The sequence below is a fragment of the Kryptolebias marmoratus genome, linkage group LG8 (assembly GCF_001649575.2).
Source record: "Kryptolebias marmoratus isolate JLee-2015 linkage group LG8, ASM164957v2, whole genome shotgun sequence".
NCBI lineage: Eukaryota > Metazoa > Chordata > Actinopteri > Cyprinodontiformes > Rivulidae > Kryptolebias > Kryptolebias marmoratus.
The window spans coordinates 14,497,018-14,521,703 of record NC_051437.1 but is presented as its reverse complement, the minus strand read 5'-3'; the positions used below and the strand labels follow the sequence as shown (position 1 = coordinate 14,521,703).

Sequence of the window (24,686 nt, the reverse complement as noted above, 5' to 3'; positions counted from 1 at the left end):
AAATGAAGTGACACTGGGAAAAGATTAACAGCCAAGACCAAAATGGAGGTGGGAGACACAGTACATGATATGCATACAATAAAACATTGATTTTATTCATTCGTGCACACTCATACTTGAGAGTTTTACTGCTAATTAGCTTAGCATGAATCATCCGTCTCACACAGGATCTAACGTGCAGGCAGTATATGGAAGAGAGGTGTTATCGGTCACAAAGAATCAATTTTACAGATTCCCCACGCTCCCCTGACTTTTCGCTAATCCCTGATTCAGCTTCACACAGAGCTGGGATGCACACACACACACACACACACACACAATCATCAACACAAGACCAAACATAATCATAACCAAGTGCATTAAAGTGAAGGCAGAGAAAAGATCAAAGAGAGGTGAAGATGTGGAGGGAGTGTGGTCCACAATGAGGTGATTTTTATGTGGACCAAGTGGAGGGAAAATAAGGGACACAGCAGACGAAAATAAGCAGGCACTGACAACAAAAGCTGTTCCAGTCTAAAAATTAAAATGATCAAAAGAGGAGAGCTGAGAAAATAAGTCAGAGTTTGCCACAGGAAAAGATCTGAGGAAGATGAAGCATGATAAAGATGGAAGAAATACAGACATCTAAAAACAGCATCTTTCTTATTTGAAGTTCATTAGTTGACTGTGTCCACTTTGACACAGACTGTCATAGGTTAGACCATATTGCTTTTTTTTTTTTTGGCTGCTCCAGTTTGGGGTCACCACAGCAGCTCGTGTGCCTCCATCTCACCCTCTTCGTCCTCCTCTGCCTCACAAACTCTTCAGTCAACAGCTGCACATTTTCATCGGCAGCCTCGGTTTTGCGATTGTGCATTTCATTCGATGAATTTTTGATAAACAAAATCAGCTTCCGGTTCTGTGACTAAAAGCCTGAAATGTTTGCCTTTTAAGTATTGCAAAAAAAGCAAAGGAGGAAAAAAAAAGAAAAGGTAAAAGTTTTCATAGATTTGGTCATTTGACTGCATTAATAGGCAGATCGCTCAAAACAGAGAACAGCAGGCATTCAGCCTTCATTAAAAGACACTTCTTGTTATAATGTACAACTTTAGCTACATTTTACCTGTGCAGATATACATATTGACTAAAACCTAACATCTAGCTGTATTGGGAACATGTGGGAGGCTAACAGCTGCGTGAATTTATAATCAGATGTCGAGAGGGTCCATGGGTGCATTAAGCATTCTGACAACTATAACTTATTATTGACTACTTGTGTTATTATTTTTATTTTATTTCTCTCAACACAAATTAAACCAACGAGGCCCGTGGGAATTAAAGTGCTCAATTCTTGAGTAATTCTGCAATAGATGCTGAATATTTTTTGTCCTAATCCATTTTATTCAAGGAGTGAACGTAGTGTTGGACCAATATTTTTTCCTGCAGCCTCTTGCTTCTCCATTTTTCTCCCTCCCTCCTTCGCCGGTGATAGACTTCCACTTCATATCCTGCCCCGAAACCCTTCTGCACGTAACAAATGAGGGACCTCCTCCAGCTGGACAGAAGTAGGTCTCAGGAGGAGCTGGGAGGTAGCAGAGGCTGAGCGGGGACGAGCTAGAACTGGCCAGAGGAGATACAGTCTGATGGATGGCCAACAAATGGAGCGAGAAGAGCAAAGGAGCAAAGAAAAAAAAAAAGAAAAGAGGGACAGAGGGATGATTGGGGGCTATCATTTCATTTCCCTCCTGTCTGGCTTCCTGATGATGAAGGCCATTATTCACAGAACGAGTAGCCAAAGCTCCTTCTCTTGTCTCCTTTTTTTTGTTCTTTTTATTTATCTGTGTTCACCTTCTGTGTCTCTCGGTGACATTTTAGATCATTTTCGTTATATACGCTACCTGTCAACAAATGTAAATCGGAAAATATTTTAGTTAAATATTGCAGCTCTGGCATTTGGGTTGGCTACTCGGCCATACCTCAGTGGAGCTATAATGGGATTTTCGTTTTTATTCTGTAATGAATCAGTGTCCCTGTAGTCCGGCCATAATTAAGGGTAAATTGTTACAGATTTTGGGGTCATTTACTGGAAAGCATAAACATTTTATTAAAATGTCTTGTGCAAAATACTGGTAGGTCTACCTAACATTCTCAGTTTGGTTTTTGAAACAACATGTTAGTCAGAGTCGACAGAGAGATAGTCTCTGATTTGGTCCTTACTCTACATACATATATGATGTTTTTAGTCACACAACGTTAACACATCCTTTCTTTTTCTTCTCTTGTTATGTAATCCAGAGCAGATTTATTCATAAAATCCACACAGACTGTGCTTCAGACATGACTCATTACTATTTATACACATTTCCTGTTTATTAAGCTGGAGTGGCACTTGCAGAGAGCAGGCCTGTCAGTCAACGCGCCGGATCTCCATTTTATTGAAAGCGATGGAATTTCACTACCAAATTTAATGAACACCTCTCAAATAGTTATCAATAATTTGGACTTCATCAAACGGGACATCAGTCATAGAGCAGAAGTCTTCCTCCAAGCTGGGCTAATGGCTAGCCAAGTGAGGGCCTGTCTTTTATGTTTTTTTTTAGGTTTATTAAATCACTTTTTCTCAAAAATGACGGATGCTGTTTGATTGAGAAAACAACCTAAACAAGCGCTGTCATGCAAAATTGTAGATGTTTAATATTCGCTTTTACAAAACCACTTCAGAAAAAGTTGTTTTAACTTGTACGCTAATTTAATTAGTTAATATAGTTAGATAAAAATTTTGACTGCAGATAAAAGCCTTAGCTAAGAATTGTAACTGTTATGACTTCAGCTGTTAGATTTTTAACTAACAATTAAAAATGTGAACATCTTAGCACTGAATACAAGTTGTTCTGACATTTAGAAAAAATTATTAGCTGCAGCTAAAAACTTTTAGCTTGGAATTTCAGCTGTTAATCTTTAATTGAATTTGTTAGAGTTTTAGAAAATCTACAATCCCTTTTTTTTGTTTCTGCTTTCAATCCTTCAAATTAAAGCATTCCAAAATTGTATCCCTTTTAATTTGTGTTAAGCCTTTCAGTCTTTCAGGTTAGAGGATTTCAACGATGTTCGATCATGATGGAACAGCAGGACACGCTGCCTTTGACATTATGCTGATTAAATCTGTTTGCCCTACAGGCATTTATTGTCCGAGCTATTGCTCTCACTAAAATGTTTACTCAACTGCATTAAAATGAGGACAGTAAAGATGATGAGGACTTCATCAGCAGGCGAGCAGTAAAAACCATCCAAAGCTGAAGGAACAATTTCTCCCTCTCCACAGGAGAGAGACTATTTCCGCGCCTCTCGCCAAATACACCTCCATCCCTAATAATGACTGGGTTGAGCCTTAAATTCAGTTTATTGAAAAGGCTCGAGCACTCAGCTGAGCTGAGGGTAGAAATATGTGTGTAATTAGAAATGAAGCAAACACATTGAAGTGGAGAGAAATTGAGTTGGTTTTAATTAAGGACCACACTTAGCAGACCACACTTAGCGGACCATCATCAGAAAAGGATATTGCCTGAAGGAGGAGGAGGCCTCATTACAGAGGCGCGCCAAGCAGTACAGTACAACCTGCGTTCATCGGGAAATGAGATGCGGAGATTGTCTGCAGGCTGATCCTTCTGCTGTCTGCGAGAAAAGGGAGAATTGGACGTGAAGCTACAAGAGTGTGCGCGAGTTGCATCCATGTGGATGAAATTTCAGCGTACCTAATCATGTTAAATGCAGTCAATTATGGAGCCGAGCTTTTGGCAGCGGCTCGGCTTTTTTTTTTTCTGTTGAAAATAAGCCAAAACCCTTTGTTGTAGCGTTGCCTCAGTCAACACGTGAATGAAAAGATTAGATATGAGAGCACGTCACAAAAGAAAGAGAGCTGGGGGAACGGGGTCATTTTGAGCCACATGAACCGATTGTGACTTAATAGTGTCCCCGTTAATTCTCTACGCACACAAAAAGGCCCACTGCTGACAAACGACAACTTCCACAATACATATTTCTGTATGTATTGTGCGTGCGAGAGAAGAAGGAATTAGAGAAAAATTAAAAAGGACAAAGGCAGTGGTGATACTAGGCAAGCAGAACAGCAGTACAAATAGCAGCTAAACAACATCAGGGTTGTGAGGTGAAAAACAAGCTGCTAATTCTAATCAAATGCAACATCTGTTTGCCCTTCAGTGCCTACAAGCCTTTAAACCTCGTGCTCACTAATGATTTGAGTTGCATATGGGCTCATTATGTTAATTTAATTTATTTCTCATGAGAACAAATTACGTCCCTCCTAAATTTTAAGCAGTTAAGTCGGAAATAAGCGTTTGGTTCGTGGAAAAGAAAAGAAAATAAACCATATAGTCTGTGCAGCAGTGTGTAAGCATTTAATGAACCATTTTCCTTAACACTCTGCTTATTTTCTACTTATGGTTTACAACGCTACCAGTAAGGGTTTCATTGCAAATGACGCCATTTGAATAAATCGTCTTATCTTATTACTTGATATTATAATATTTAGGCGTAACGAATTACAGATTTGAGAAGAAGTGAACTTGTAAAGCCACGTTGCAAGGCGATGTTTAGAATTATTAAAGATCAAATAGCTGGTTTATGCACAGTACTCTGGCGGATGTAAACCATTTGTTTCGTCTGTGTTTCAGCTGCATCCGGGTGAAGCTTTCGCGGTCTACCACACCAGTCCCACGCTGTCCAGTCTGTCCAAACCGGTGGTGCTGTGGACTCAACAAGATGTCTGCAAGTGGCTGAAGAAACACTGTCCTCACAACTACCTGACCTACGTAGAAGCGTTCTCCCACCACGCCATCACAGGTAGAGGGCACAACACAGAGAAATGCGTCTCTTCTTACTGATCTATACTATGAACTATATACAGGGTGGGGCCATTTCTATGGATACACCTTAATAAAATGTGAATGGTTGGTGATATTAACTTCCTGTTTGTGGCACATTAGTATATGGGAGGGGGGAGACTTTTCAATGGGAAGAGGGTCATGTGACATATCAAACCTATGAGGAATATCACAAGAAAAACAACGGTGTGGCTGGTTTTAACGTAACTTTATTCTTTCATGAGTTATTTACAAGTTTCTCACCACTTAAAAAATGTGTTCAAAGTGCTGCTCATTGTGTTGGATTGTCGATGCAGCCCTCTTCTCACCACTTCACACACTGACAGCAACACCGCAGGAGAAATGCAACCACAGGCTTCCAGTAGCCGTAGTTTCAGGTGCTGCACATCTCGTATCTTCACAGCATAGACAATTGCCTTCAGATGACCCCAAAGATAAAAGTACAAGAGGGTCAGATTTGGAGACCTTGGGGGCCGTTCAACTGGCCCACGACAACCAGTCCACTTTCCAGGAAGGATCTCTACTGGTATATCTAAATACCCTAACTTTGTAATCCCAACCAGAGTCATTTTACTTAATAACTAATAAAACAATTTCAACTATTAGTTGATCTTTTAACATTCAACTGTTTAAAAACACGAATGAAACACTTTATATTAAAAAATTGTAGTAAAGTGATGTAATAAATTTCTAAAATGGGTTGAAACATTGTGGGAGCAACACAAAAATGTCTCTTTTGACCGACACAACTTCTCATTTGTACACCTTGAATGTTAGAACCTGTTGAAGATCTTAACATTATGTTTTTTTGACTTTGCTTGGGTGACACAGAAACTGATAAAGTGTGATTGGGATCCAGATAATAAAAAACTGCTTTTATTCTCACCTTGTCTGCCTTTAAAGGTAGAGCATAAAAGTGTAATATAATGTACATTATGATGAATTCATTAACTGCTGTGTTTCATTTGGAGATATTTTTCTCTCTCTCGTCTTAGTCAATTTTGAAGAGGAGATTTCTTTAGTAGTCATTAATATGTCTGATTTTCATCCACAGGATGTTTGTCAGATGATCGAGTAAAGGTCTAATATCAGGAGAAGTCAGATTATGTAGCGTGTTGATGAACTTGCAAGTAAAGCTGCAGCTTACTCGTCCTGTTCAAGTGAATAAAAAAGATTTTATTAGTAAGTTTGGTAACACAATACTTCTTATGACTTTATTTCTTTTAGGTAGTTGGTCACCTTTACATAAATGAAGAGTTTTCTTCAGGGTTAATTGTTTGTGGCATTTATAAAGGAATCCTTCAAGTTTTAGAGTTAAGTTTTTGACTCATAATTCCAAGTCATTTTGGAGGTTTATTTTACACTGCTAAATACATCACTTTTAACTTATCTTACCACAGCCTTTCTGTTCTTCAATTCATTTTTCCATATTAGTTTAGCACATAAATTTAGATCTTTGACTGTTTTCTGACCTCTAACCTTTAACAAAAAGCACATTGTTGCGATTTATTTCAAATAAATGCCTTTAAAGTGGCAGCAAATTCCATATTTGCTCATTTTCTAGTTTGCACAGCTTAGCCTTTTTGCCTCAAAAACATATAAGCTTAAATTTCTGCAAAGGAGATTTAAAAGGCTTTAATGTTGGGTAGCTAAAAGGGTGAAGGCAATTTTTGTTTGATAGCTCACAAAGGCATACCCAAGTGCTTCCACACACAACAAAACGCCACAAAAACACATAGGGAAGTGCTTAGAAAAGTGTAGACACACTTACACTAAATTCTCACACTTATCCCCCGCCTGGACAGACCAGACGGTGGAACAGTTTCTTTTTCAGTGTTGCACAGAGAGCAGATTGTCGTATTGTGCCAGAGGGTTCAGCCACCGCAGTTACATTTGCATGCACACACAAACACAGGACACGCGTGCCCTTACAGAGACACATGCTGGACTGTACACACCTACTGGCTGTAGGGTAACAATCCTGTCACTGTCATAGCTGCAGCAGCTCTGATGGGCTCCCAAAGAGAGGAGCTGACAGAAGGACTCAGATGTAATTTTGCTCGCTCACGTCCAGCTTCATTCCATTTCGCCTCGATTATTACCTCCCGTCTGCTAGTGTTAACTGAATATGTTTTTGTTGTTGAGTCACAAGAGCAGCATGAAAACGCTCCACGCATAAATGTTCCACGAAGAAATTCAGTGTCTTATAGGAAGGATTCTGGTTCTCACCAACACCTACTAGATTTGGTTTGTGTTTGTTCAGAGAGTCTTTTTGTCATGGCACAGTGGAGCAAGCTGCCTACGTTTTGTATGCATTTATATTCATTTTCTAACCAAATAAACATTATAGTTCTGCAAAAATGGTAAATGACTTGCACTTATATAGTACTTTATCTAGTCCGAGGACCCATTCATCCACACGTTCATACACTGATGGTGGTGAGCTGCCCTGGGGCGGACTGACAGAGGTGAGGCAGCCATCACACCGGCGCCACAGAGCCCTCTGACCACCACCAGTAGGCGAGCCGGGTAAAGTGTCTTACCCAAGGACACAATGGCTGAGACAGATGGAGCGGGGGTTTAAGGTTTGTATTTTGCTGTTAACTGTAGCATAAAACCAGCCAGTAATTAAAGATCTAGCAGTCCAATTTTGGAGTTGACTAATTTGGATTCGCTGTGGAGGCCATCTTGAATTGAACTGACTTTTAAAGTTAATTAGTTGTAGATATACATCCAGTGATTACTTTTTGTCTGATGAGATGAACATGTTCATGAGATATTTTGCCAACAGGCAAACAGGGCTGACTCCAACAGTTAATGTAAAATTTTAAGCAAAGAGCTTGTGCAGTGAGTAGGGCAGGGGTGGCCAATCCTGGTCCTTGAGGGCCTCTATTCTTCATGTTTTCCCTGCTCCAGAGGTTAAATTACCTCTTCATGTTCTGCAGAAGTCTGTTAATCACCCATTGATTCAAATCAGGTGTGCTGGAGCAGAGAAACAAATAAAACATGCAGGATAGTGGCCCTCGAGGACCAGGATTGGAGACCCCTGGAGTAGGGCATGTGTTGTGAATCTCACCTACAACAACATCAAATTTTAGCCCGATTTCTGTAAAAATGAAATTTACATAATTTTACAATCAATTTTTGTGTTTCATTAGGTGAGTTGGTTATAGCGGCCAACTAGAATTGAGTTGACTCAGTTGCAGAGGTGCAACTATTGACTAATTCCTTAAAGTTTTAATAAAATCTGCTTAGGGAGCCATGGGATGTTTTGTTAACAGACAGACAGAGTTAACTGCAAATAATTAATAGTTAATTCAAGCAACATTTCAAACAAACAACCTATGCAATCTGTTAGCACTCAGGATATGTGTTGAGGATCAGTCTGAGCTGCAACCACACCAAATCTTAGGTCAATATCTGTAAAACTGACTGAGTTCTTGTCATTTTGTGGCTTTTAGGGTCAGTTGGCTGTGGCAACCATCTGAGCTTGGTTGTGATGGATGGCTTGTCCAGGTTGTCCATTTGATCTCATTCAGTTACAGCTGAGATATCGGCTTGTTATAGAGCTAATTTTACTAGCTTTAATTCCTATAAAGTCTTGTTATGACCTTAAACTACTTTACATTAGGCTTTAATTCAAGCATGAGCTGATGAGCTTGTATCAAAGGACTAAACCAAAAATTGTTTTTACAGGAAAGTCTTTACCTTCCTCTCTTTTGGATTGCTTTCCAGACTGCTTTAAGAGTCATCATTGTCCGAGCCAAGGTAGAATTGCTTCCCCTTTGCCCACAGACATCATTAATAAGCAATTTATTTTGAAGCCAAATTGAGAAAAAGTGATCTCCACTGCAAAAAGCTCTTGTTTTTTTTTGTGTCTCTTTTCTCCCTTTGACAGCATACTTTCCCTATCATCAGGCAATTATTAGAAGCTGCATTAGTTCTGTCTGAGGGGAATTGATCTGAGCTCCATTCATCTGCTGTGTCTCATTTGTACACACACATACGCTCACACACATCCACAGAGCAAGGGCGTGGGGGGGTGGGGGGTTCTAGGACACACTGGTGCAGCAGCTGTTGGCAAGAACAAACGAGAGGGGCTTCTGTGGAGACGAGTTGAAGATGTTTACACGTGCACACGCAAGGAAACAAGCGGCGTTGTGTAAAAGGGATACTGAAAATGTAAAGCCAACAAAATTATTGTTGTTTGTCCGCGACGATGGGTTGTTTGCTCAAAACAGCGTGCACCTGGACTCCGAAAGAGAAGCAAATAATCAGCCCTTAAAGAGCGTGAGCGAACAAAGGCATAACCACACCAATCATTCAGCTATTATGAAAGCTAATTCGTTTGTCAGCGAGAGGAGCCACAACCCATCAGGGGTAACTATTGTCTGGATTATAAAGCGAGCGCTGCTTGATGCATTTACCTTGTCTAGTTCCAGTGAAAGCCTCATATAATATCTACAAAAACTGGGACATTAAAAAGAAAAAACATTGGTTATTGTTCCTTTTTGAAATGATGTTCTCTCGTCTTCGTTCAAACTTAATCACTTTCACTGAAAACGGTCCCTTCAGCTAAAGAAACCTGACCATAATACTGCAGTGTTATTCCCTCAGCTAATACTTACAACACACAAACACATGTAGAGCACGTGCTGCTGATGACTATCGGCTACTACCACATGAAATTGGAGCTCCATGTCTGTGAGACTGACTGCCGTTATTGTGTTGGCTAATGGTGATCTGCTGTGGTGGCCATCTTCAGCTGGACTGACTTCCACACCTAATCAGTTATATTTATTTTTATTTATTTATTAACCTTTATTTAACCAGACAAATCCCACTGAAATCTCAGATGTCTTTTTTTAAGGGAGACCTGGGCCTGAAGCAAGCCTAACATGCATGTTTGTAGACTGAGGTAGATGTATATCTGGTGATTACTTTACTTTATAAAAAGTTGTTCAGTGATTCATGAGATATTTAACTAGCTGTCAGCCAGTATTGACTACAGTTTTAAGACCTTGCACAATGAGCCTCTCAGCTATGACCACACCAAATTTTAGCTCTCTATACATTAAACTCGCTGAATTACAGTCCTTTCTCTGTTTTATAAGGTCAGTTGGATGTGGCAGCCATCTTGATTCTTCAGGTAATCCTTTGCAGATGTACGTCTGCTGATTATTTACGGCAGGTTTTATTGAAATTTGGCCAGAGGTTCATGAGATATTTTGATTACAGACACACACATACACACACGCACCAGCAGGCAAAAACATTTTGGTCCATCTCTGCCTTGTGGGGGTGGTCAGTAAAACAAAAATTAAGCAAGCTTTGACTAAAAAAGATGTTCTGAACCATGAGAGAGCACACAGTAGTCCCATACCGTAAACCAAACAGAGCACTTCTCTATTTTAAACCCGTTTCTCATGAAATATGACTATTGTCTCACCGTTAAAGTTTTCTTTTATTATTTATTACACTTAGAGATCAAAGAAAACAAATCATTCTATTTTGCTGCCTTTGCTTTATTTCAGTTTCATTCCTCTTTCGTTGTATCTGCTGTTGCAGTCAGGCCCCGGAAAAGCTGCTCAGGTTAGACACAGAGGCCAATAAACCGAGTTAATCATGTGTGAGAGAGCGAGAGACAGAGATAAATAAATAGACTTCTTGCTTTTTATATGAAGCGCATGCATAAAACAGACAGGAGTTCCCATCTGCAACATATGCCTAAAATGCAGATTAAAGGCAAACAACCTCTGCAGACAGACATGCGGAGGATGTTCTGATGTTCAGATCAAGGAAGCTGGAATGAATGGAATGATGTGGACAGGGAGCGGCGTGAGTAATGAGTCTAATTATGTTTTGGGTGTCGTACAGAGCTGGTGCAGGTATGATGGATTCCTAATGTTTCTCTCCGTTGCTCTCCCAGCCGTAGTATCAGTCCGCGCCTCCGCGCATACAGGTTTGTCACGCCGTCCCCGTGTTTGTGTCAGTGCGGCTTAAAGACTGTTTACTGTGGGTAATGGTATGGCAAATGTGTGTGTGTCCCGAGGGTTAATTGCCGAATTCTGTCGTAAAAACGTAGCCACAGGAAAACAAGCGCTGACTAACCGGCAGGCTGCAGGGCTCAGCAGAACGGAAACTCCTGGACCATCTAGGTGTAAAAAAGCGAGCGCACTTACGACTGACTGCACGCTGCAATTATAAATGTCAAATAAATACCTGGGCTTTTCTTATGCAAACCACATGCAGACCTTCTGATAGCAAATAGAAATTTAACTTCCCCCGTTTGTGTGTGAAACCTGAGATTTGGTGCAATTTATGTTTTATAACCTTTAAAATGAGGTGATGGTGGTGGGGTGGGCTGTCTGGGGCACGGCTCTGTATCTTAATGCAATGCATATTTATCCTATAATAACATCATGCTAAGTTTCTGATTTAAATTTAATACTGTAAAAGAATTTGAGGCATCACTTAAAGGGATAGTTCAGCTCTTTTATTTTAAGGGGGGTGGGGGTGGGGGGGTAAAAAGGTATGACCAATTAATATCTTAATTGTAGTTGACATTAATTGTAGATGGCTCTTTGAAAGGCTTCACTTTAAAGAAATAGAGTTTGATTCTGACCAGGTTGATACGACAACAGGTTGCCTTGGCAGAGCCGAGACTAAAGTGAATTGCCACCATCTTAAAACGACAACAGTCTCAAAGGTTTCACAGTGGTTCATGTGAACCGTAGTTTATAAACCGTTACAAAGCTGGTATTTTTACATTGCGCCGTTATTTTAACAGAAATATTATGGAGTTCCTGCTGGACGTGCCCCAGAAGTGCTACCGCTAGCTGCTGCCACTTCTATTTGAGTTTGCAAATGACCATAGATTTCCATATAAATAGGTGAAACTGATGGCAGTGTATACGTTAATAACATTGAGTCTGCATGGACTGCTATGAATGTTTTGAGTCTGCATTGTTAAGACGGCAGCAGTCCAGAGCTCATCAGTATGGTCAGAATGAAACTGTTTCTCCAAATTGAAGTGACTAAAAGGACTATTTATGGCAGGTAATTAAATAATTGCTCATAACCTTTCCACAGAAGCCCACTTCAAAAGATCTGAACTGATGCTTAATGAGTGTTTTTCATAAATGTATATTAAAAGTGACAATCTAATACTTCATTTTAACAGGCTAAATTGAACATTTCCAACGCAAGGACAGTATTTTCCTGTATATTTCCAGTATATTCCTTTTGACCTTCATAAGTGACAGATAAACAAGTAGTAAACTAATAACACTTTATTGTAATCATAGAGGTCTTTCAAGAGACTCTAAAGTAAGTTTACAAAGTAAAACGTAATCTTAACACAGAATAATGTATCAATATATAGTTTAACTCATCAAAATATTTATTAACATTGTACAAAAAGTACATCAAAATTATATGAAGCTCCATTAGGTGCATGGAGAGCAATCTATCCTACAACACACAATTTTCAGACAAGTTTAACTGTGTTGTGGTTTGGGCTTTGACTGGACGAGTCTAACACTTTGATTCTTTTCTTTTTTTCTGCCATTTTGATGCAATTTGATTGATGTACTTTGGGTCATTAGTAGCACAACTTCACCTACTTCCAAGGGGCAAGAAAAGGAAAAAAAAAATCTAAGCGGGTAAATGCTCCTGCATCATGAAGGTCACGAGCAGGCAAAATAAAAAAGATGTTTTCTCGACCCAAGTGTTGCCGGGGTCTTTAACTACTTGGAGTCATTAGCTTGGGACCCAGCTGCACATTCGACTTTTTGGTTAGCTGTTTGGTTCAGTTTGCCTTCACAGAAATTTAACCGATCCACTTGTCCTCCTGGCAGGACGGGCATTGCTCCGTTTGAACGGAGAGAAGCTAGAGAGGATGGGAATCGTCCAGGACACTCTGAGGCAGGAGGTCCTCCAACAGGTCCTCCAGCTGCAGGTCAGAGAAGAGGTTCGCAACCTGCAGCTCCTCAGCAGAGGTGAGTGACTACGTTGGTTTGTATTCCTGTCATCCTTTGTTTGACTTTTTTTGTGTGTGTGTGTGAATGCTTTCAAGTGACAAGGGGGAAAAGAAAGTCTAACAAATAGAGGTCAAATTAGGAGGAGGCAGCCTGAGATCACGCGTGCCTGCTGTGGCATACGTGGAGTTAGACATCAAAGCTCAATTGCTGTGGCTTTGTGGTTTTATCGACGGGCTATCTTGATTTGCCGCTCTGGCTCTGAGCGACGGCTTCATTGACCACTTTCATTACCCGGCCATCTGTAAACTGCCTTGGCCCACCTGGATTTGTTTCATGTGGCTCGTTTCTTGTAAATATGTGTCTTTTATGTTGTGCTGAATCTTTGTTGTTGTTTTCTTTGTGTGCATGGGTGTATGCATGACTGGTCATAAGTCATCAAAGTAAAACTATTTTCCTTTGTCTAAGTTGCTTTGATCTTGGTTCAGTTATTCCACGACCTTGTTATATTACACCATTTCATAAGAAATTGCAACCCCCAAACATCTGGATTATTAATACAGACTTCCTGATCAAAATTCAAGATTTGTAAATCCTAACGTCCATAAAAAGTCTCATTTAATGATGGGGTCTACGCTGTTTTTGTTGTTGTAACTTAGTAGTTCAGAGAGAAATGCAAGGACACATTACTTTGGGGACTATAATCCCTGGCCTAAATTGAGTTGCGGCAACATCTTAGCCAAATACATGCCTCGAATGAGAAGGGCTCTGCAATATTAGGGCGGACTACAACAAGCTTACAGCTTCAGTAGCTTCAAGTGTGCTTTTAATCAGCTATCAAAAGTTTCTGTGCGTTAAAAAGAGCTGGAAGTTTTTCTGCAAACATGACAAAAGTGGCAAAACGTTTTTTTCTCTGGATGGTTCCTTCTGCATCAGATAAAGTTGTCTGAAATAAAGCAATTGTGCATTAAAGGTCTTAAACCCCAATCATCTTAGCTTGAAAAATGACAGAGCGGCAGCTGTTCTGGTCACCTCTTAAAAATTCCTAATTTGTTAACCATTAACTGATCATTGTGAATTCATTCTTCAGCTCGTTTATTGCAAGTTTAATTCCAACAAGTACTCTATATTAATTAACTTTTTGTTCCGGAGCACGTTCCCTGTCTCACCTTTTGATCACCAATGCTATTAATGCTCTTACTGTTTGGATTTTTTGCATAATACGGTCCACTACAGACTGCTTCGAGGTGAGTCCCTAATGCACTAGTCGAACATTTTGTTAAATGAGCAATCTAGGACTGCGGTTGGCTGCGAAGGATCCAGATCCAGACTAATATCAAAGGTCAAGCACTTGTAACGTCAGTCATGCATAATATTCATGCAAATCCATTTGAGTTTTTGAGTAACTCAAAACAAACAAGTGCCATATTAACCACTAAAAAAAAATAATTTTCTAAATTTTAATTAAAAAAAGTCTTAGAATCGGCAAATATAAGCAAAACACACATCTCTTTCAGTTCTTTAAACGAATGAAAATGTTGTCTGATCCTTACACAAACTGCTTTTTTCCCCCGGCATCGTTATAACCATTTCTTTTCTTTTTTTTTTCAAAATTTACTCCTACCCTTTCGGTTTAATTGAGTTGTCTCCAAACTTTTGAATACCACACCACACAGGAAAAGAAGAGCTTTTGTTGACCTTCAAATCAATCGAGCATGCTGGACTGAATTAAAGTCAGAGCTGCGAAGCAACCAAAAAGGTAATGAGACAGAATTAAATTGCTGATTGGACACCTTCATTAACTGGGCAGAGCAAATGTAATTTCCCAGTTTGTGAGCCTTTGACTTTAAGCTTTAAGGGCAGGCTAATTGGGTGGCCTTGTATAACACTTGATTTTCACAGAGTTGGGGGTAATTGCGAGGCAATAAAGGTATGGGGCAAATGCTAGAAAATAAAAATGTCGACGCTTCAATTTTTAACAAAATGAGAAGTGAGAGGTGGAAGAGGTGGCGATAACACAGTGCACGAGGGCAAAGGTGTGGGTCTTGACTGAAAGTTGTAAACACAGTTTGCTGATAAACGAAACTGTCTACAACTTTGTAACTAAGTGCTGCATTTAATGACGCCGAATAGAAATTAGGGATGGGCATTTGAAGCAAAAACCCTTTTTAAAATTTGTTGGTAATAATTCAGTCTTTGAACATTCTTGTCCTTTCCTGTTACCCCAGTCCCATCGCTCCCTTCCACCTGGTCCCACACTGTTGGGATTTGCAGTAAATTAAAGTGCCAGCAGGACTCACGCCAAGTCCTGCAGCTGAAAAAAAACCTTTCTAATGAAACAGAGGCTTTAGGTACACAGAGGGGTGCTGTTTCTAATTCTGATGCCAGGAATCTTTATATTCTTTCATTTTCACCGGTGCAATGGATCAGCGCGGACTGGGATGCAGGTAGCTCACCTGTGACCATAGTTTCCACTTCAGAATCATTTCAAAATAAACTACGAGGGCAGAAACAGATGATGGGATGCTCCAATGTGTCTTTTTCTGATTTTTTTTTCTTTCTAACAGGAATAGGTGGTAGGTGTTGCGTTAAAAAAAAAAAACACCCAAGTTGGAAAAGCGCTGTTAGAAAACAACTTAATGATAATAATAATAATAATAATAATAATAATAATAATAATAATAATAATAATAATAATAATAATAATAATAATAAAAGACAGTTGCATTGATTCTTCCAATTCTTCCAACTTTGAAGAATCAAAAATTACTGCTTATCCATACCATGACCGATTTTAGAATATTATGTGTGAACACTGATCAAGCTGGGGCTGTGGTAGCTCAGTGGTCAGTGCCCCAGTCTTGAAATTCTACGGCTGCAGGTTTGAGCCCAGGATGGGCATCTGGCATAAAACAATTGCCAAATCTTTCATGCGAGTTAGCTCGCTGAGGTGATCCATGAAGAGGAGAACAGCAACATATGCGCACACCAATCAGATGTCTACACTGGTGTTCTTTGTGGAACCATCCATCCATCTTTTTTTACTCGCTTGTTCCTGTTCAGGGTCACAGGGAGCTGGTGCCTATCCACAGCAGTCACTGGGCGAGATCCTTTCACTGGGGAAAAGAAAAACAACTTTTTATATGTCTGTGATTGACTTAGTTGTCGTACTTTTCATTTCAGACATTTAATATGAAAAACATCAGACACAGATGCCATGAACTTTCTCCACATTATGATTCCTTGTGTTCTTTGGCAAATGGAGTCTCACAGAGGTGCTAACGTGAGCATATGCATTTACACTTTGCGAGACTAGGTAGGGTAAAAATTAAATTATGGGTTAGCAGAGAAATCTATCTATTTTGTCTGTTGATTCTGTGTTGAATTGTGTGGAGAGGATCAGTCATGGTGAAATGGAAAGATAGGAGCAAGAAAATAAGCAGACTCAAACAGAAGCTTGTGCACAGAAAGGCACACAATTATCCACACACACACACACACCAACAACTTTTTCTCCCTGAACAGTTCTTCTAATATGCTTACAGTTCTGGAGTGATTAAGTGGAGCCGTCACACCACCTGTCAGGCCTGATACATCTCCAATGGATTTACCAAAAATTGAATATTGATCTTGCAATAAATTTTTGAAGAGGATGAAAACACAGAGATGCAGCCGAAACCTCATGTGAGTTTGTGTCTGATCGTAGCCGTGACAGCTTTACAAGGCTTTTACATTATTCACGTCAGCGGGAAGGTGTAAAATGCTCTCTTTGGTGATTCTTACACTTTTACAAGCAATAAGAGCTATCGGCAGCTCTTTTTGACAAATGCCTGATTTATTTAAAATAAATAATAGAAGAGAGCAGCTAAACGCTTTGCAGTGCAGCCGGAATGTTTTCAGATCCTTTTGAGGTTTTATATTCATTTTGAAGGAAGTCGTAATACCCCTTTTCTTTTTTTTTTCTAACTTCTGGCTGTGAAAAACTAAATCAATACAAAAATTGGAAATTCTAGGCACAATATATACTATCCAAAGTACTGATAGAGCATTATCGGCTCATTTCTGTACCGTGACACTGAGCTATACTGATAAAAAAATTTGTGAAGAGTTTTGATTTACCTCTTGAGATCCGGTGAATGTAACATGACTTTAATTTATCTTGAGTGGATAAATAGATGGAGAAGATGAGTAATTCTACCCTGAGCTGCAAGTGTGATCGGATTTTGTTTCTGACCAACTTTTTCAAACCGAGGTGACCCCAAACAAAGTGCCAGGGTTATGAATTTTGGGTATGTTAGTGATATATGTTGAGCTGAACCGAAGTCAAGAGGATTATGGGCTTTCTGTCCAAACAAGAAACAAATGTGCTTTTAATCATTATTGATGCAAAATTTTCCTTTCTTTTTTTTTTTTTTGATCTGTGCATTGGCACAATGCTTCCTTGCAGTTGTTAACAATGGTGTTTACTCTGAAATACACACCCTTATCCACCCAGCTGAGTAACAACTGTTAAACACGTTGAAGTGCCAGTTCAGTCTTTGAAACTTTGAACGATGCGTCTTCTGTGAAGTCTGAGCCGCAGAGCTCCTGAGAAGGCCGGGTTCTCTCACTTGTTTCGCCAAAACTCCAGTGTCCAGAAATTTGTCACACTTTCTGCACATTTTATCTACAGCTGCCAAAAGCCATAGCACCGTAGGCCCCAACTGAGCCGTAGGTTTCGGATGGCTTTTCCCCAAAGCTGCAGGAGGAGTGGGTCGAAAATTGAAAAAATTGTGATGGAAATGGAAGAATAAGGCGAACGGTGATAAGGGTGCTTCAGTGCTTATACATTGGCACCCTTCATAAATAAATAAATGGAAAAAAAAAAGCAAACAAAAAATAGTTATCATCTAAAGTCGTTTTACTTTCTTTGTCATGGTGGTTCTGAACAAGTTGGAGTGAAGTTTTAAAGGATGATGTTTCTGCTTTTGGAGCTGTTTTAAAGTGATTCATTTCTCTACACGGGGTTATAGATCAGTTTGCCCTGTCACTGAGAAAGTTTTGTAACTATAACTTAGAGAAGCAGCAAACTTTATGCAGCTCCTTTGAATCTGGAGACATACTGTAGTGACACAGTGACTAACGTTGGAAAAAGTGAGTTTACCTCAAAGCTGAACGCAAACGACTATATATACACCCGACTAACACTCCAGGAGGGTTATGTTTAGCTTTTTTTTTGTTCAGCTAACCCTGTCATGGATGTGGGAAACCTTGGCCGTTTTCTTTTTTGTGCCTGAACGTTGTAGTTTTATTTTTAGACGGTGCGTTTCAGAGGACTAGGCTCTTTTATTTCAGTCAGTCAGTGATAGGCAAGGTTGAAGTCTTCTGTAGCCCAGAGCTACAGCTCTCTGAGGGAAGGGAGAACCGTTCAAGAATCGTAACATCTGGAAAGTTTTGGGAGAGAGGGCTCGGATCAGAGCGGGGTAAGAAAGCTGCCTTCCTTCTTCTGCCTCTGTTGTCGTTTTGTCTTTGTACTGAACTGTCAGCACATTTTTCCACATCAACATATCAAATTTTCATCAAAGTCAGTCTGTGTCTTTGCACGAAACCATCTGCCATGTGCGAAACTCTCAGCTAATCAGGAAAACCTAATGATGTTGAAAAAAAAAAAAAAAAGAGTCTCAATAAAATGCCCGATATCCTTCAGGAAGGGAGCCATGTGGTGCTTTGATTGCAGTGGGAGACCGTCTCGGTAACCTTTTAGCTCTGAAACGCTTCTGAGATGCTGCCGGTCCTCTCAGAGCTTCACTCGAGCTGAGCTGTAGATAGGAATTAGAATATGAATGAAACTCTGAATATAAATGACAAAGAAAGAGAGGAATATACGCCATTTCTCAGAAGAAATTCTGCCTGTTTACTTCCACCCTCCTCTCATCTCCTGCCACACGTGTGGGCCTGAAGAATCCATCAATACCTCATTTAACAAAATGTGCAATCCTCTAGTCCGCACAAGGCCGAAATAAGACTCCAGAGCCACAATTGGCTCTTGAATTATCCCTGTTTGGCTCTCGGTGTCTTAAAATAAATTCATGGAAACCAGACTTCATTAATTACTCTTACAGGGACTGAAAAAGGTCTAAATTAAAGGCATAGCATTCTTTAAAGGAACCATATCGCCTACCACCTTTCATCCTAGAATTACAGCTGTTTTGGTCAAACCCTGTGAATGACATTATGCTCGATCCCATGTGGTATTGCGAGGCACTCACAAAACGGCTTGCTCTCTGCTATTACCCCACTAAATGCAGCTCAATATTTGTAAAATTGGCTGAGGTGTCACTATTTTTGTGCTTGCTATGGTCGCTTAGCTGTGGCGACCACCTTGAATGGGCTTTCGCTCCAAAGGTTTATTAGTTGTTGGCGTACATCCAGTGAGTTCTTTCTGAGAGTTTCAGTAAAATAGGTCCTCTGATTCACGAGATATTTTGCTAATGCCGCAGACAAACATAGGGGCACTGCCCCTTGCCAGTAATCTTTCGATTCATTCACAAGGTATTTAAATTTAAATTATGGCTCTAATGGAGCTTGTTTCTTTGTTACTGTGCAGATTAAATAATCATATGATAACACGGAGCCTCTGTAAGACCAAGTAAAAGAGCAGCAATCAGTTACTGCTCTTAAACCTCTCCTCTTTGTTTCTGTGTGAGTCCCAATCGTTCAGCTTTTTTCATTTTCTCCCCTGTCTCCACAGCCTCCTTTGGAAATTTCTCTTAGCTCATCCCTGGATCTGTCTGGCAGCCCCTTCCCGCCGTCCCCTGTCTCTAGGAGCCGCGGAGGAGCTGCTATCTTCAGATATGTGAGCGGAGAACCAACGAGTGAAAGGGGGAAGAGGACGGGCCTATAGACCGCATGCCAGCCGGTCCGGAGGGTTCTCATTCAAACACAGCCAATCTGGTTTACAGGCACAGAGACGGAGACAAAGCCCCCCTCGTTCAAGGCGGGTGGGGTGGGGGGGATACCCTTGGAAACATATTGATGCGATGAAAGATTCACTAAATCTAGTGAGGATGGCTCCTTTAAACCCCGCGATGTGGATAATTCTTTCAGATTTGGGAAACTTTCATTCGATAAGAGTTTGAGCTGAATGTCATTGCCACAATAAATCTTTTTGTACTGTGAATAATCTCCAGGATATCAGTGAGAAATTAGACCTTTATATATAAATGTGTGTGGTAGAGTAACATAGACTTTAATCTGTGTATCCTTAGTGTTTATTGATGGAGAAATTAGGGAGTTTCATAGAGTTTAAATGGTATTCACTGACTGTTTATGCCTGATAAAGCAATAACTTGAACATGACATGGGTAAAAGATGTTGTATACAGGAAATAAAGGGGGGAATCCTTTCTGCAGAGAGACAAGAAGCAACGTGCAACTTTAAAGTCTATGCCGTCTGTCACTCACTGACACGAGAAGAAAAGGACACGCCTCTGTTGTGTTCTGTCCCCATCCCCTGGTGTGACACCGACGTTTTCAGCGCACATAAATTAAGACGGCAAACTGCGACAGCGAGGCAGATGCGAGATCCCCAAAGTGACTGACGCTGGAATCTTGGATGTAACTCGAGGCGGCAACAAGCAGGGGCTGGCGATGTTCGCGTGGCATAAATAAAATAAAGACAAACAAACAAACCAACGAACCCTGTAAACAACACCTGCTCATCCAACCTTCTTCCGTCAGTTGTCCGACTCGGAGCTGTTGGATCGTGAGAGTTACGGACTGGTAAAGGGAGAAAACACACTGTGGTATCTTTAGCTTACTCGATGTACTGTAAGTATCAACACTTTTGAGTTACCTGGACTGATAATGGACAAACTGCTTAAAGGAAAGGAAAGTTAAATGAGAAAATGTTTACTCACTTTACAGATTCAGTATATGTACAGTGTGTGAGGACCATAATGGAAAGTGTTTTGTTTTTTTTTGGATTAAACTCAGTGAGACGAAGTGTTGGTCTTGATCTTTTGTGATAAGAGCACATTTTTAAAACAAATGTTTAATATGTATAAAGGCCAGGAGGCACGGAATCACAAACATTCAACAGAGTAATAATTTTAAAAAAAACAACAACTTCTTGCTTAAAAACAAATACGATTAGAAGGAGGACAGAATTACAGAAGCCAAGAAGAGCCGTACCCTCTGTGAATAATTCTGATGTGATGTTCTCGAGGTCACAATCTGATCAGGAGCATTTCAAGATCTTAAGGAAAATAGGCTAGGTTTATTATCTAAAGAAAAAGGCCATTTGCTTACTCAAGATGTTTCTGGTGCAAAATTGAGTGCTGCCCTCTGTTTAATCACTCAGAACTGCTGTCATGACATTTGGAAGTGATCTGTAACGCTCTGACTGGAGAGGAATATTACTTCATCTGCCTTTGTCAGCTTGAGTCAGTTGCCACTGGGACAAATTTCATTTAATTCGGTCTTAATTTCCACTGAAGAGGTACTTCTTTTGTTTAATTGCGATCATGAGAAACAAGGTCTTCTACGTCCATAAAACTAAATAAATCAACCCATTATCTTAAAAAAAGAACACAAGCTTTGTGGTCTTAAGATTTACGGCTAAACTGTTATCGCGACAAAACGAGCTTCGTTATTGAGAGATACTGAGAGAAATAAGTCGTTATCTCAAGAAAAAAAAAGGCATGAAATTTAATTTCAGAGCACATCCTTGGCGGGCTTCTATACAGGATGGACAAAAGGAAAAATAAAAACAGAGCTAGCCCTCTTTTATGACAAGAAACTTGAGAACAGGGATGTGAGATTTCACTTCAATGAATACAAAGCTTTCTTAAAACACTTCATACTGATTTCATTCTGCTCTGAAATATCATTGGGGATCCGTGAGCCACGTCTTCAAGTCTGGAAGTGAAATCGTGCTGTCTAAATAAACACAGACCTCCTTCCTTCCTCGCACACGGAATGGGCTCTAACTACTGAAAGCGTCTCATGTCGGTAACAGAGCACACGTATGAGGAGCAGACGCAGTGAAGAGTGACCCTCTTGACCTTGTCGTGGCATCGATATGAGCAGCAGATGGCTGCTGTAGGTAACTGGGGAGCGTAAACAAATAACTGTCTATTTTTTTCCCCCTCTTTGTGTGTGCATAATTTGGAAATGAGCAAATTCATTTTGAAAGTTACTGCCTTTTCTCTAAAATACTCCAAAGCTGATGCCTTGTTTTGCAGAACTGGATTTTTATTATTTTTTAAATCTGTTTCTCTGATCAGCTTGATCTCAACGCTGACAGCACCATCAGCTCCTGTCTGGGAGCTCCTAACAACTGCTTGGTGGCAAAAAAGGCACAAAACAGAACAACAACAACCTGCAGAGGGTAATTTGTTGTGCCAGCAGCTCACTGTTATCCGCTGTTCAGATGCAGCGACTCTTTATCCACATCGCACGTCTGTATGGAAAACGTGCATGTGCTCTTTTGAACTTTGCCTGAAAAGGTCAAGAGAAAACAGGTTATCTCTTCTGAGCTTTCAGGTGAGCAAACGTGAGTACCTGAGTAGTTTAAAAAAAAACAAAACAACAACAACCTTCTGCTCACTCAGCAGAAACGAAAGGGGAACATAAATCACTGCCACAGTCGAGCGGATTAACGGGTCAAACAGTGCCCTCTGTGAAGTGTTGATCAGCGCCCAATAAAAAGAAAACAGATCAAACCTGATTTGCTGGAAATACAGCACTGTGACGGTATGACACCTGTTACCCGGTTAGTCAAAACCCTCTGTGAAGGTCTGACAGGCTCTGAGCTGGAGATGCAAAACATCAAGTCCTAACAAACAAATCAGGAGACAGACCAAACTTATTTGGACTCATGACACCACCAGAGATGCCTCTGAGTCTCATTTTTTTGTTGTTATTTTTTATTTTTTGCATTACAGAAGCTGCTCCAGAGGAATCATAGACCTACACTGCCCCCTTGTGGACGAAAAACGCAGCCTTTGAACAGAATGTGTTTGCAGTCTTTTGCTGCTGCAATTCAAAAACTAACATTTTGAGCCACAAATTGTTTCTCTCTAATTCAATCTCATTACTAGTGCACAATACGTGTTAGGGTTTGTGTTTGCTCACATGATCAAGTCTTGAAAAAAAGTGGTTATGGCTGCTTTCTTCTCTGGTTTGTCTCATGTAGTTCAACATTCATGCATCAGGAGCAGTAATGACAGATGTTTCAGAGGCAGAAAACTTCAGCTTCAGCCAGGAGAACATGAACACCTCCCCACACTCCAGCTCACTCAGTCACATACACAGATGAAGCTCTACTGCCCTCAGCAGGCAACACCTAAAAGCAAACCTTGCACACATAATTACATCATGCTTTCCAGACAAATTACCACTAATGGGAAATATCAGGCCATTTTGACTGGCACCAGTCAAAGCCTACAAGAGAGTCCCTCTGTTGTTTAGCGGAAACAGAGTGAGGTGGCCACGATGCCACGAATGATTCATTTGGTGAGCTGTGATATGAGAGGAAAAAAAAAAGAAAATAATAGCATATGTGAAACATTTATATTTGGGCTGGTTTAAACTGGAGGGGTGCCAGCGTGTGCACAGGGCCTAATGAAACCAAACAGGCCTGTTTCAGGGATTAAAAAGCATGAGGGTTGAACTTTGACCTTGGATGTTTGGGACTCCTCTCTGGGTCCTACATGTGGACTAATGGAGCAGTGGTTCTACAGGGAGATATTCACACTTTGATGACAAATGTGGCTTTTTTTTTCTTTTTTGTTAAACGAGTAAATAAATCAGACACACACACAGATAGAGCATTTTTAGCCGCAGCTCGGTGGAAACACCCACCTAATGAGGGCTGATATGAGGAATTTAAGCCCTGACCCCCTTTTTTTTTTCCTGTGCTGGGCTTATTTATTTATTTATTTATTTTTATCCCGTCAGGCACGAACGGCGTCACGTCGAGAGAGCAGCGAGTTTATTAGCCAGTAAAGCCCCAGACTATTATTCAGCCTCCAAAATAGACGATAATAATAACGCGAGAGTTTGCAAGTTGCCCCGAAGACTCTCCTGTCGGCGGTGCAACTGTCAAAGGTGGAGCGGAGACGCGCATGACCCAACACTCATTACTGTATTACTGTACACGGCCGACGAGATTAAAAAAAAACAACCGAAACAAATACAAAAAAATAGAAAAAAAAGAAAACAAAACGCCGATATAACCCCGAGGTAAGGAACCGAGGAGTGCAGCGGAAAAAAAAAGAACCGAGCGAGCTTCGGCGTCTGTGGCTGTTTTCCATCGCTTCGTTTGCTTTTTCCTCTCTCCGCCCGTCTCGAAGCCGTCGAAAATTACTGCACTAAACATATTTTTGTGCCTCCCTTTCGCTACAGCCAGCGCGAGGATTTTTTTTCTCACTCCTCCTTCGTAATAAAGTCGCCATTTTGCTTCACTGCCTGTATAAACTATCCCGTAATCTTTATTTTTTTTCGCCCCCCCCCCACCTCCGAAGGAGTCGGGGACCTGCCCGTGCTTTTTTCTGGCAGTTTTTTTTTTTTTTGTTGTTGTTGTCGTTCCTCTCGGAGTGTCTAAAGGAGAAGACGGAGCTTGGAGAAGAAGTGCCTCGTGGTTTACATATTAATGCAGGAAAGGAGGAGAAGGAGGGGGAGGAAAGGCGTTCGGAAACTGGAAATAAGGTGAAACTGTGCTGGATATTTTTTTCTGCTCTTTCGTGTACGGACAGAATTTGTGATTTCTCTGCCTTTTATTTATTTATTTATTTTCCCCTCGCCAACCTGGTCGTCGTATGCTGCTGCTGGTGGTGGTGGGGGAG

The 24,686-nt window shown here is 40.5% G+C and overlaps 2 protein-coding genes across 5 annotated transcripts in view; both read left to right on the top strand.

Moving 5' to 3' along the window:
- samd10b (sterile alpha motif domain containing 10b) overlaps positions 1–20,841 on the top strand; it is a 50,759-nt gene extending 29,918 nt beyond the window's left edge. The window contains exons 3-5 of the mRNA XM_017414930.3: positions 4,671–4,839; positions 12,740–12,880; positions 19,590–20,841. Of these exons, the coding sequence (XP_017270419.1) occupies positions 4,671–4,839; positions 12,740–12,880; positions 19,590–19,612 (333 nt within the window). The 3' untranslated portion in view covers positions 19,613–20,841. The remainder of the gene's footprint in view (positions 1–4,670; positions 4,840–12,739; positions 12,881–19,589) is intronic.
- Positions 20,842–23,792: 2,951 nt separating this feature from the next.
- The window catches only part of znf512b (zinc finger protein 512B), a 30,184-nt gene continuing 29,290 nt past the window's right edge, over positions 23,793–24,686 (top strand). For 2 of the 4 annotated variants that reach the window (XM_017415108.2, XM_017415107.2), the window contains exon 1: positions 23,794–24,549. The gene's annotated coding sequence lies outside the window, so the exon portion shown is untranslated. Of the gene's footprint in view, positions 24,550–24,686 lie in introns of all 4 variants that reach the window. The other 2 variants (XM_017415105.2, XM_017415109.2) reach the window with 2 other exon arrangements.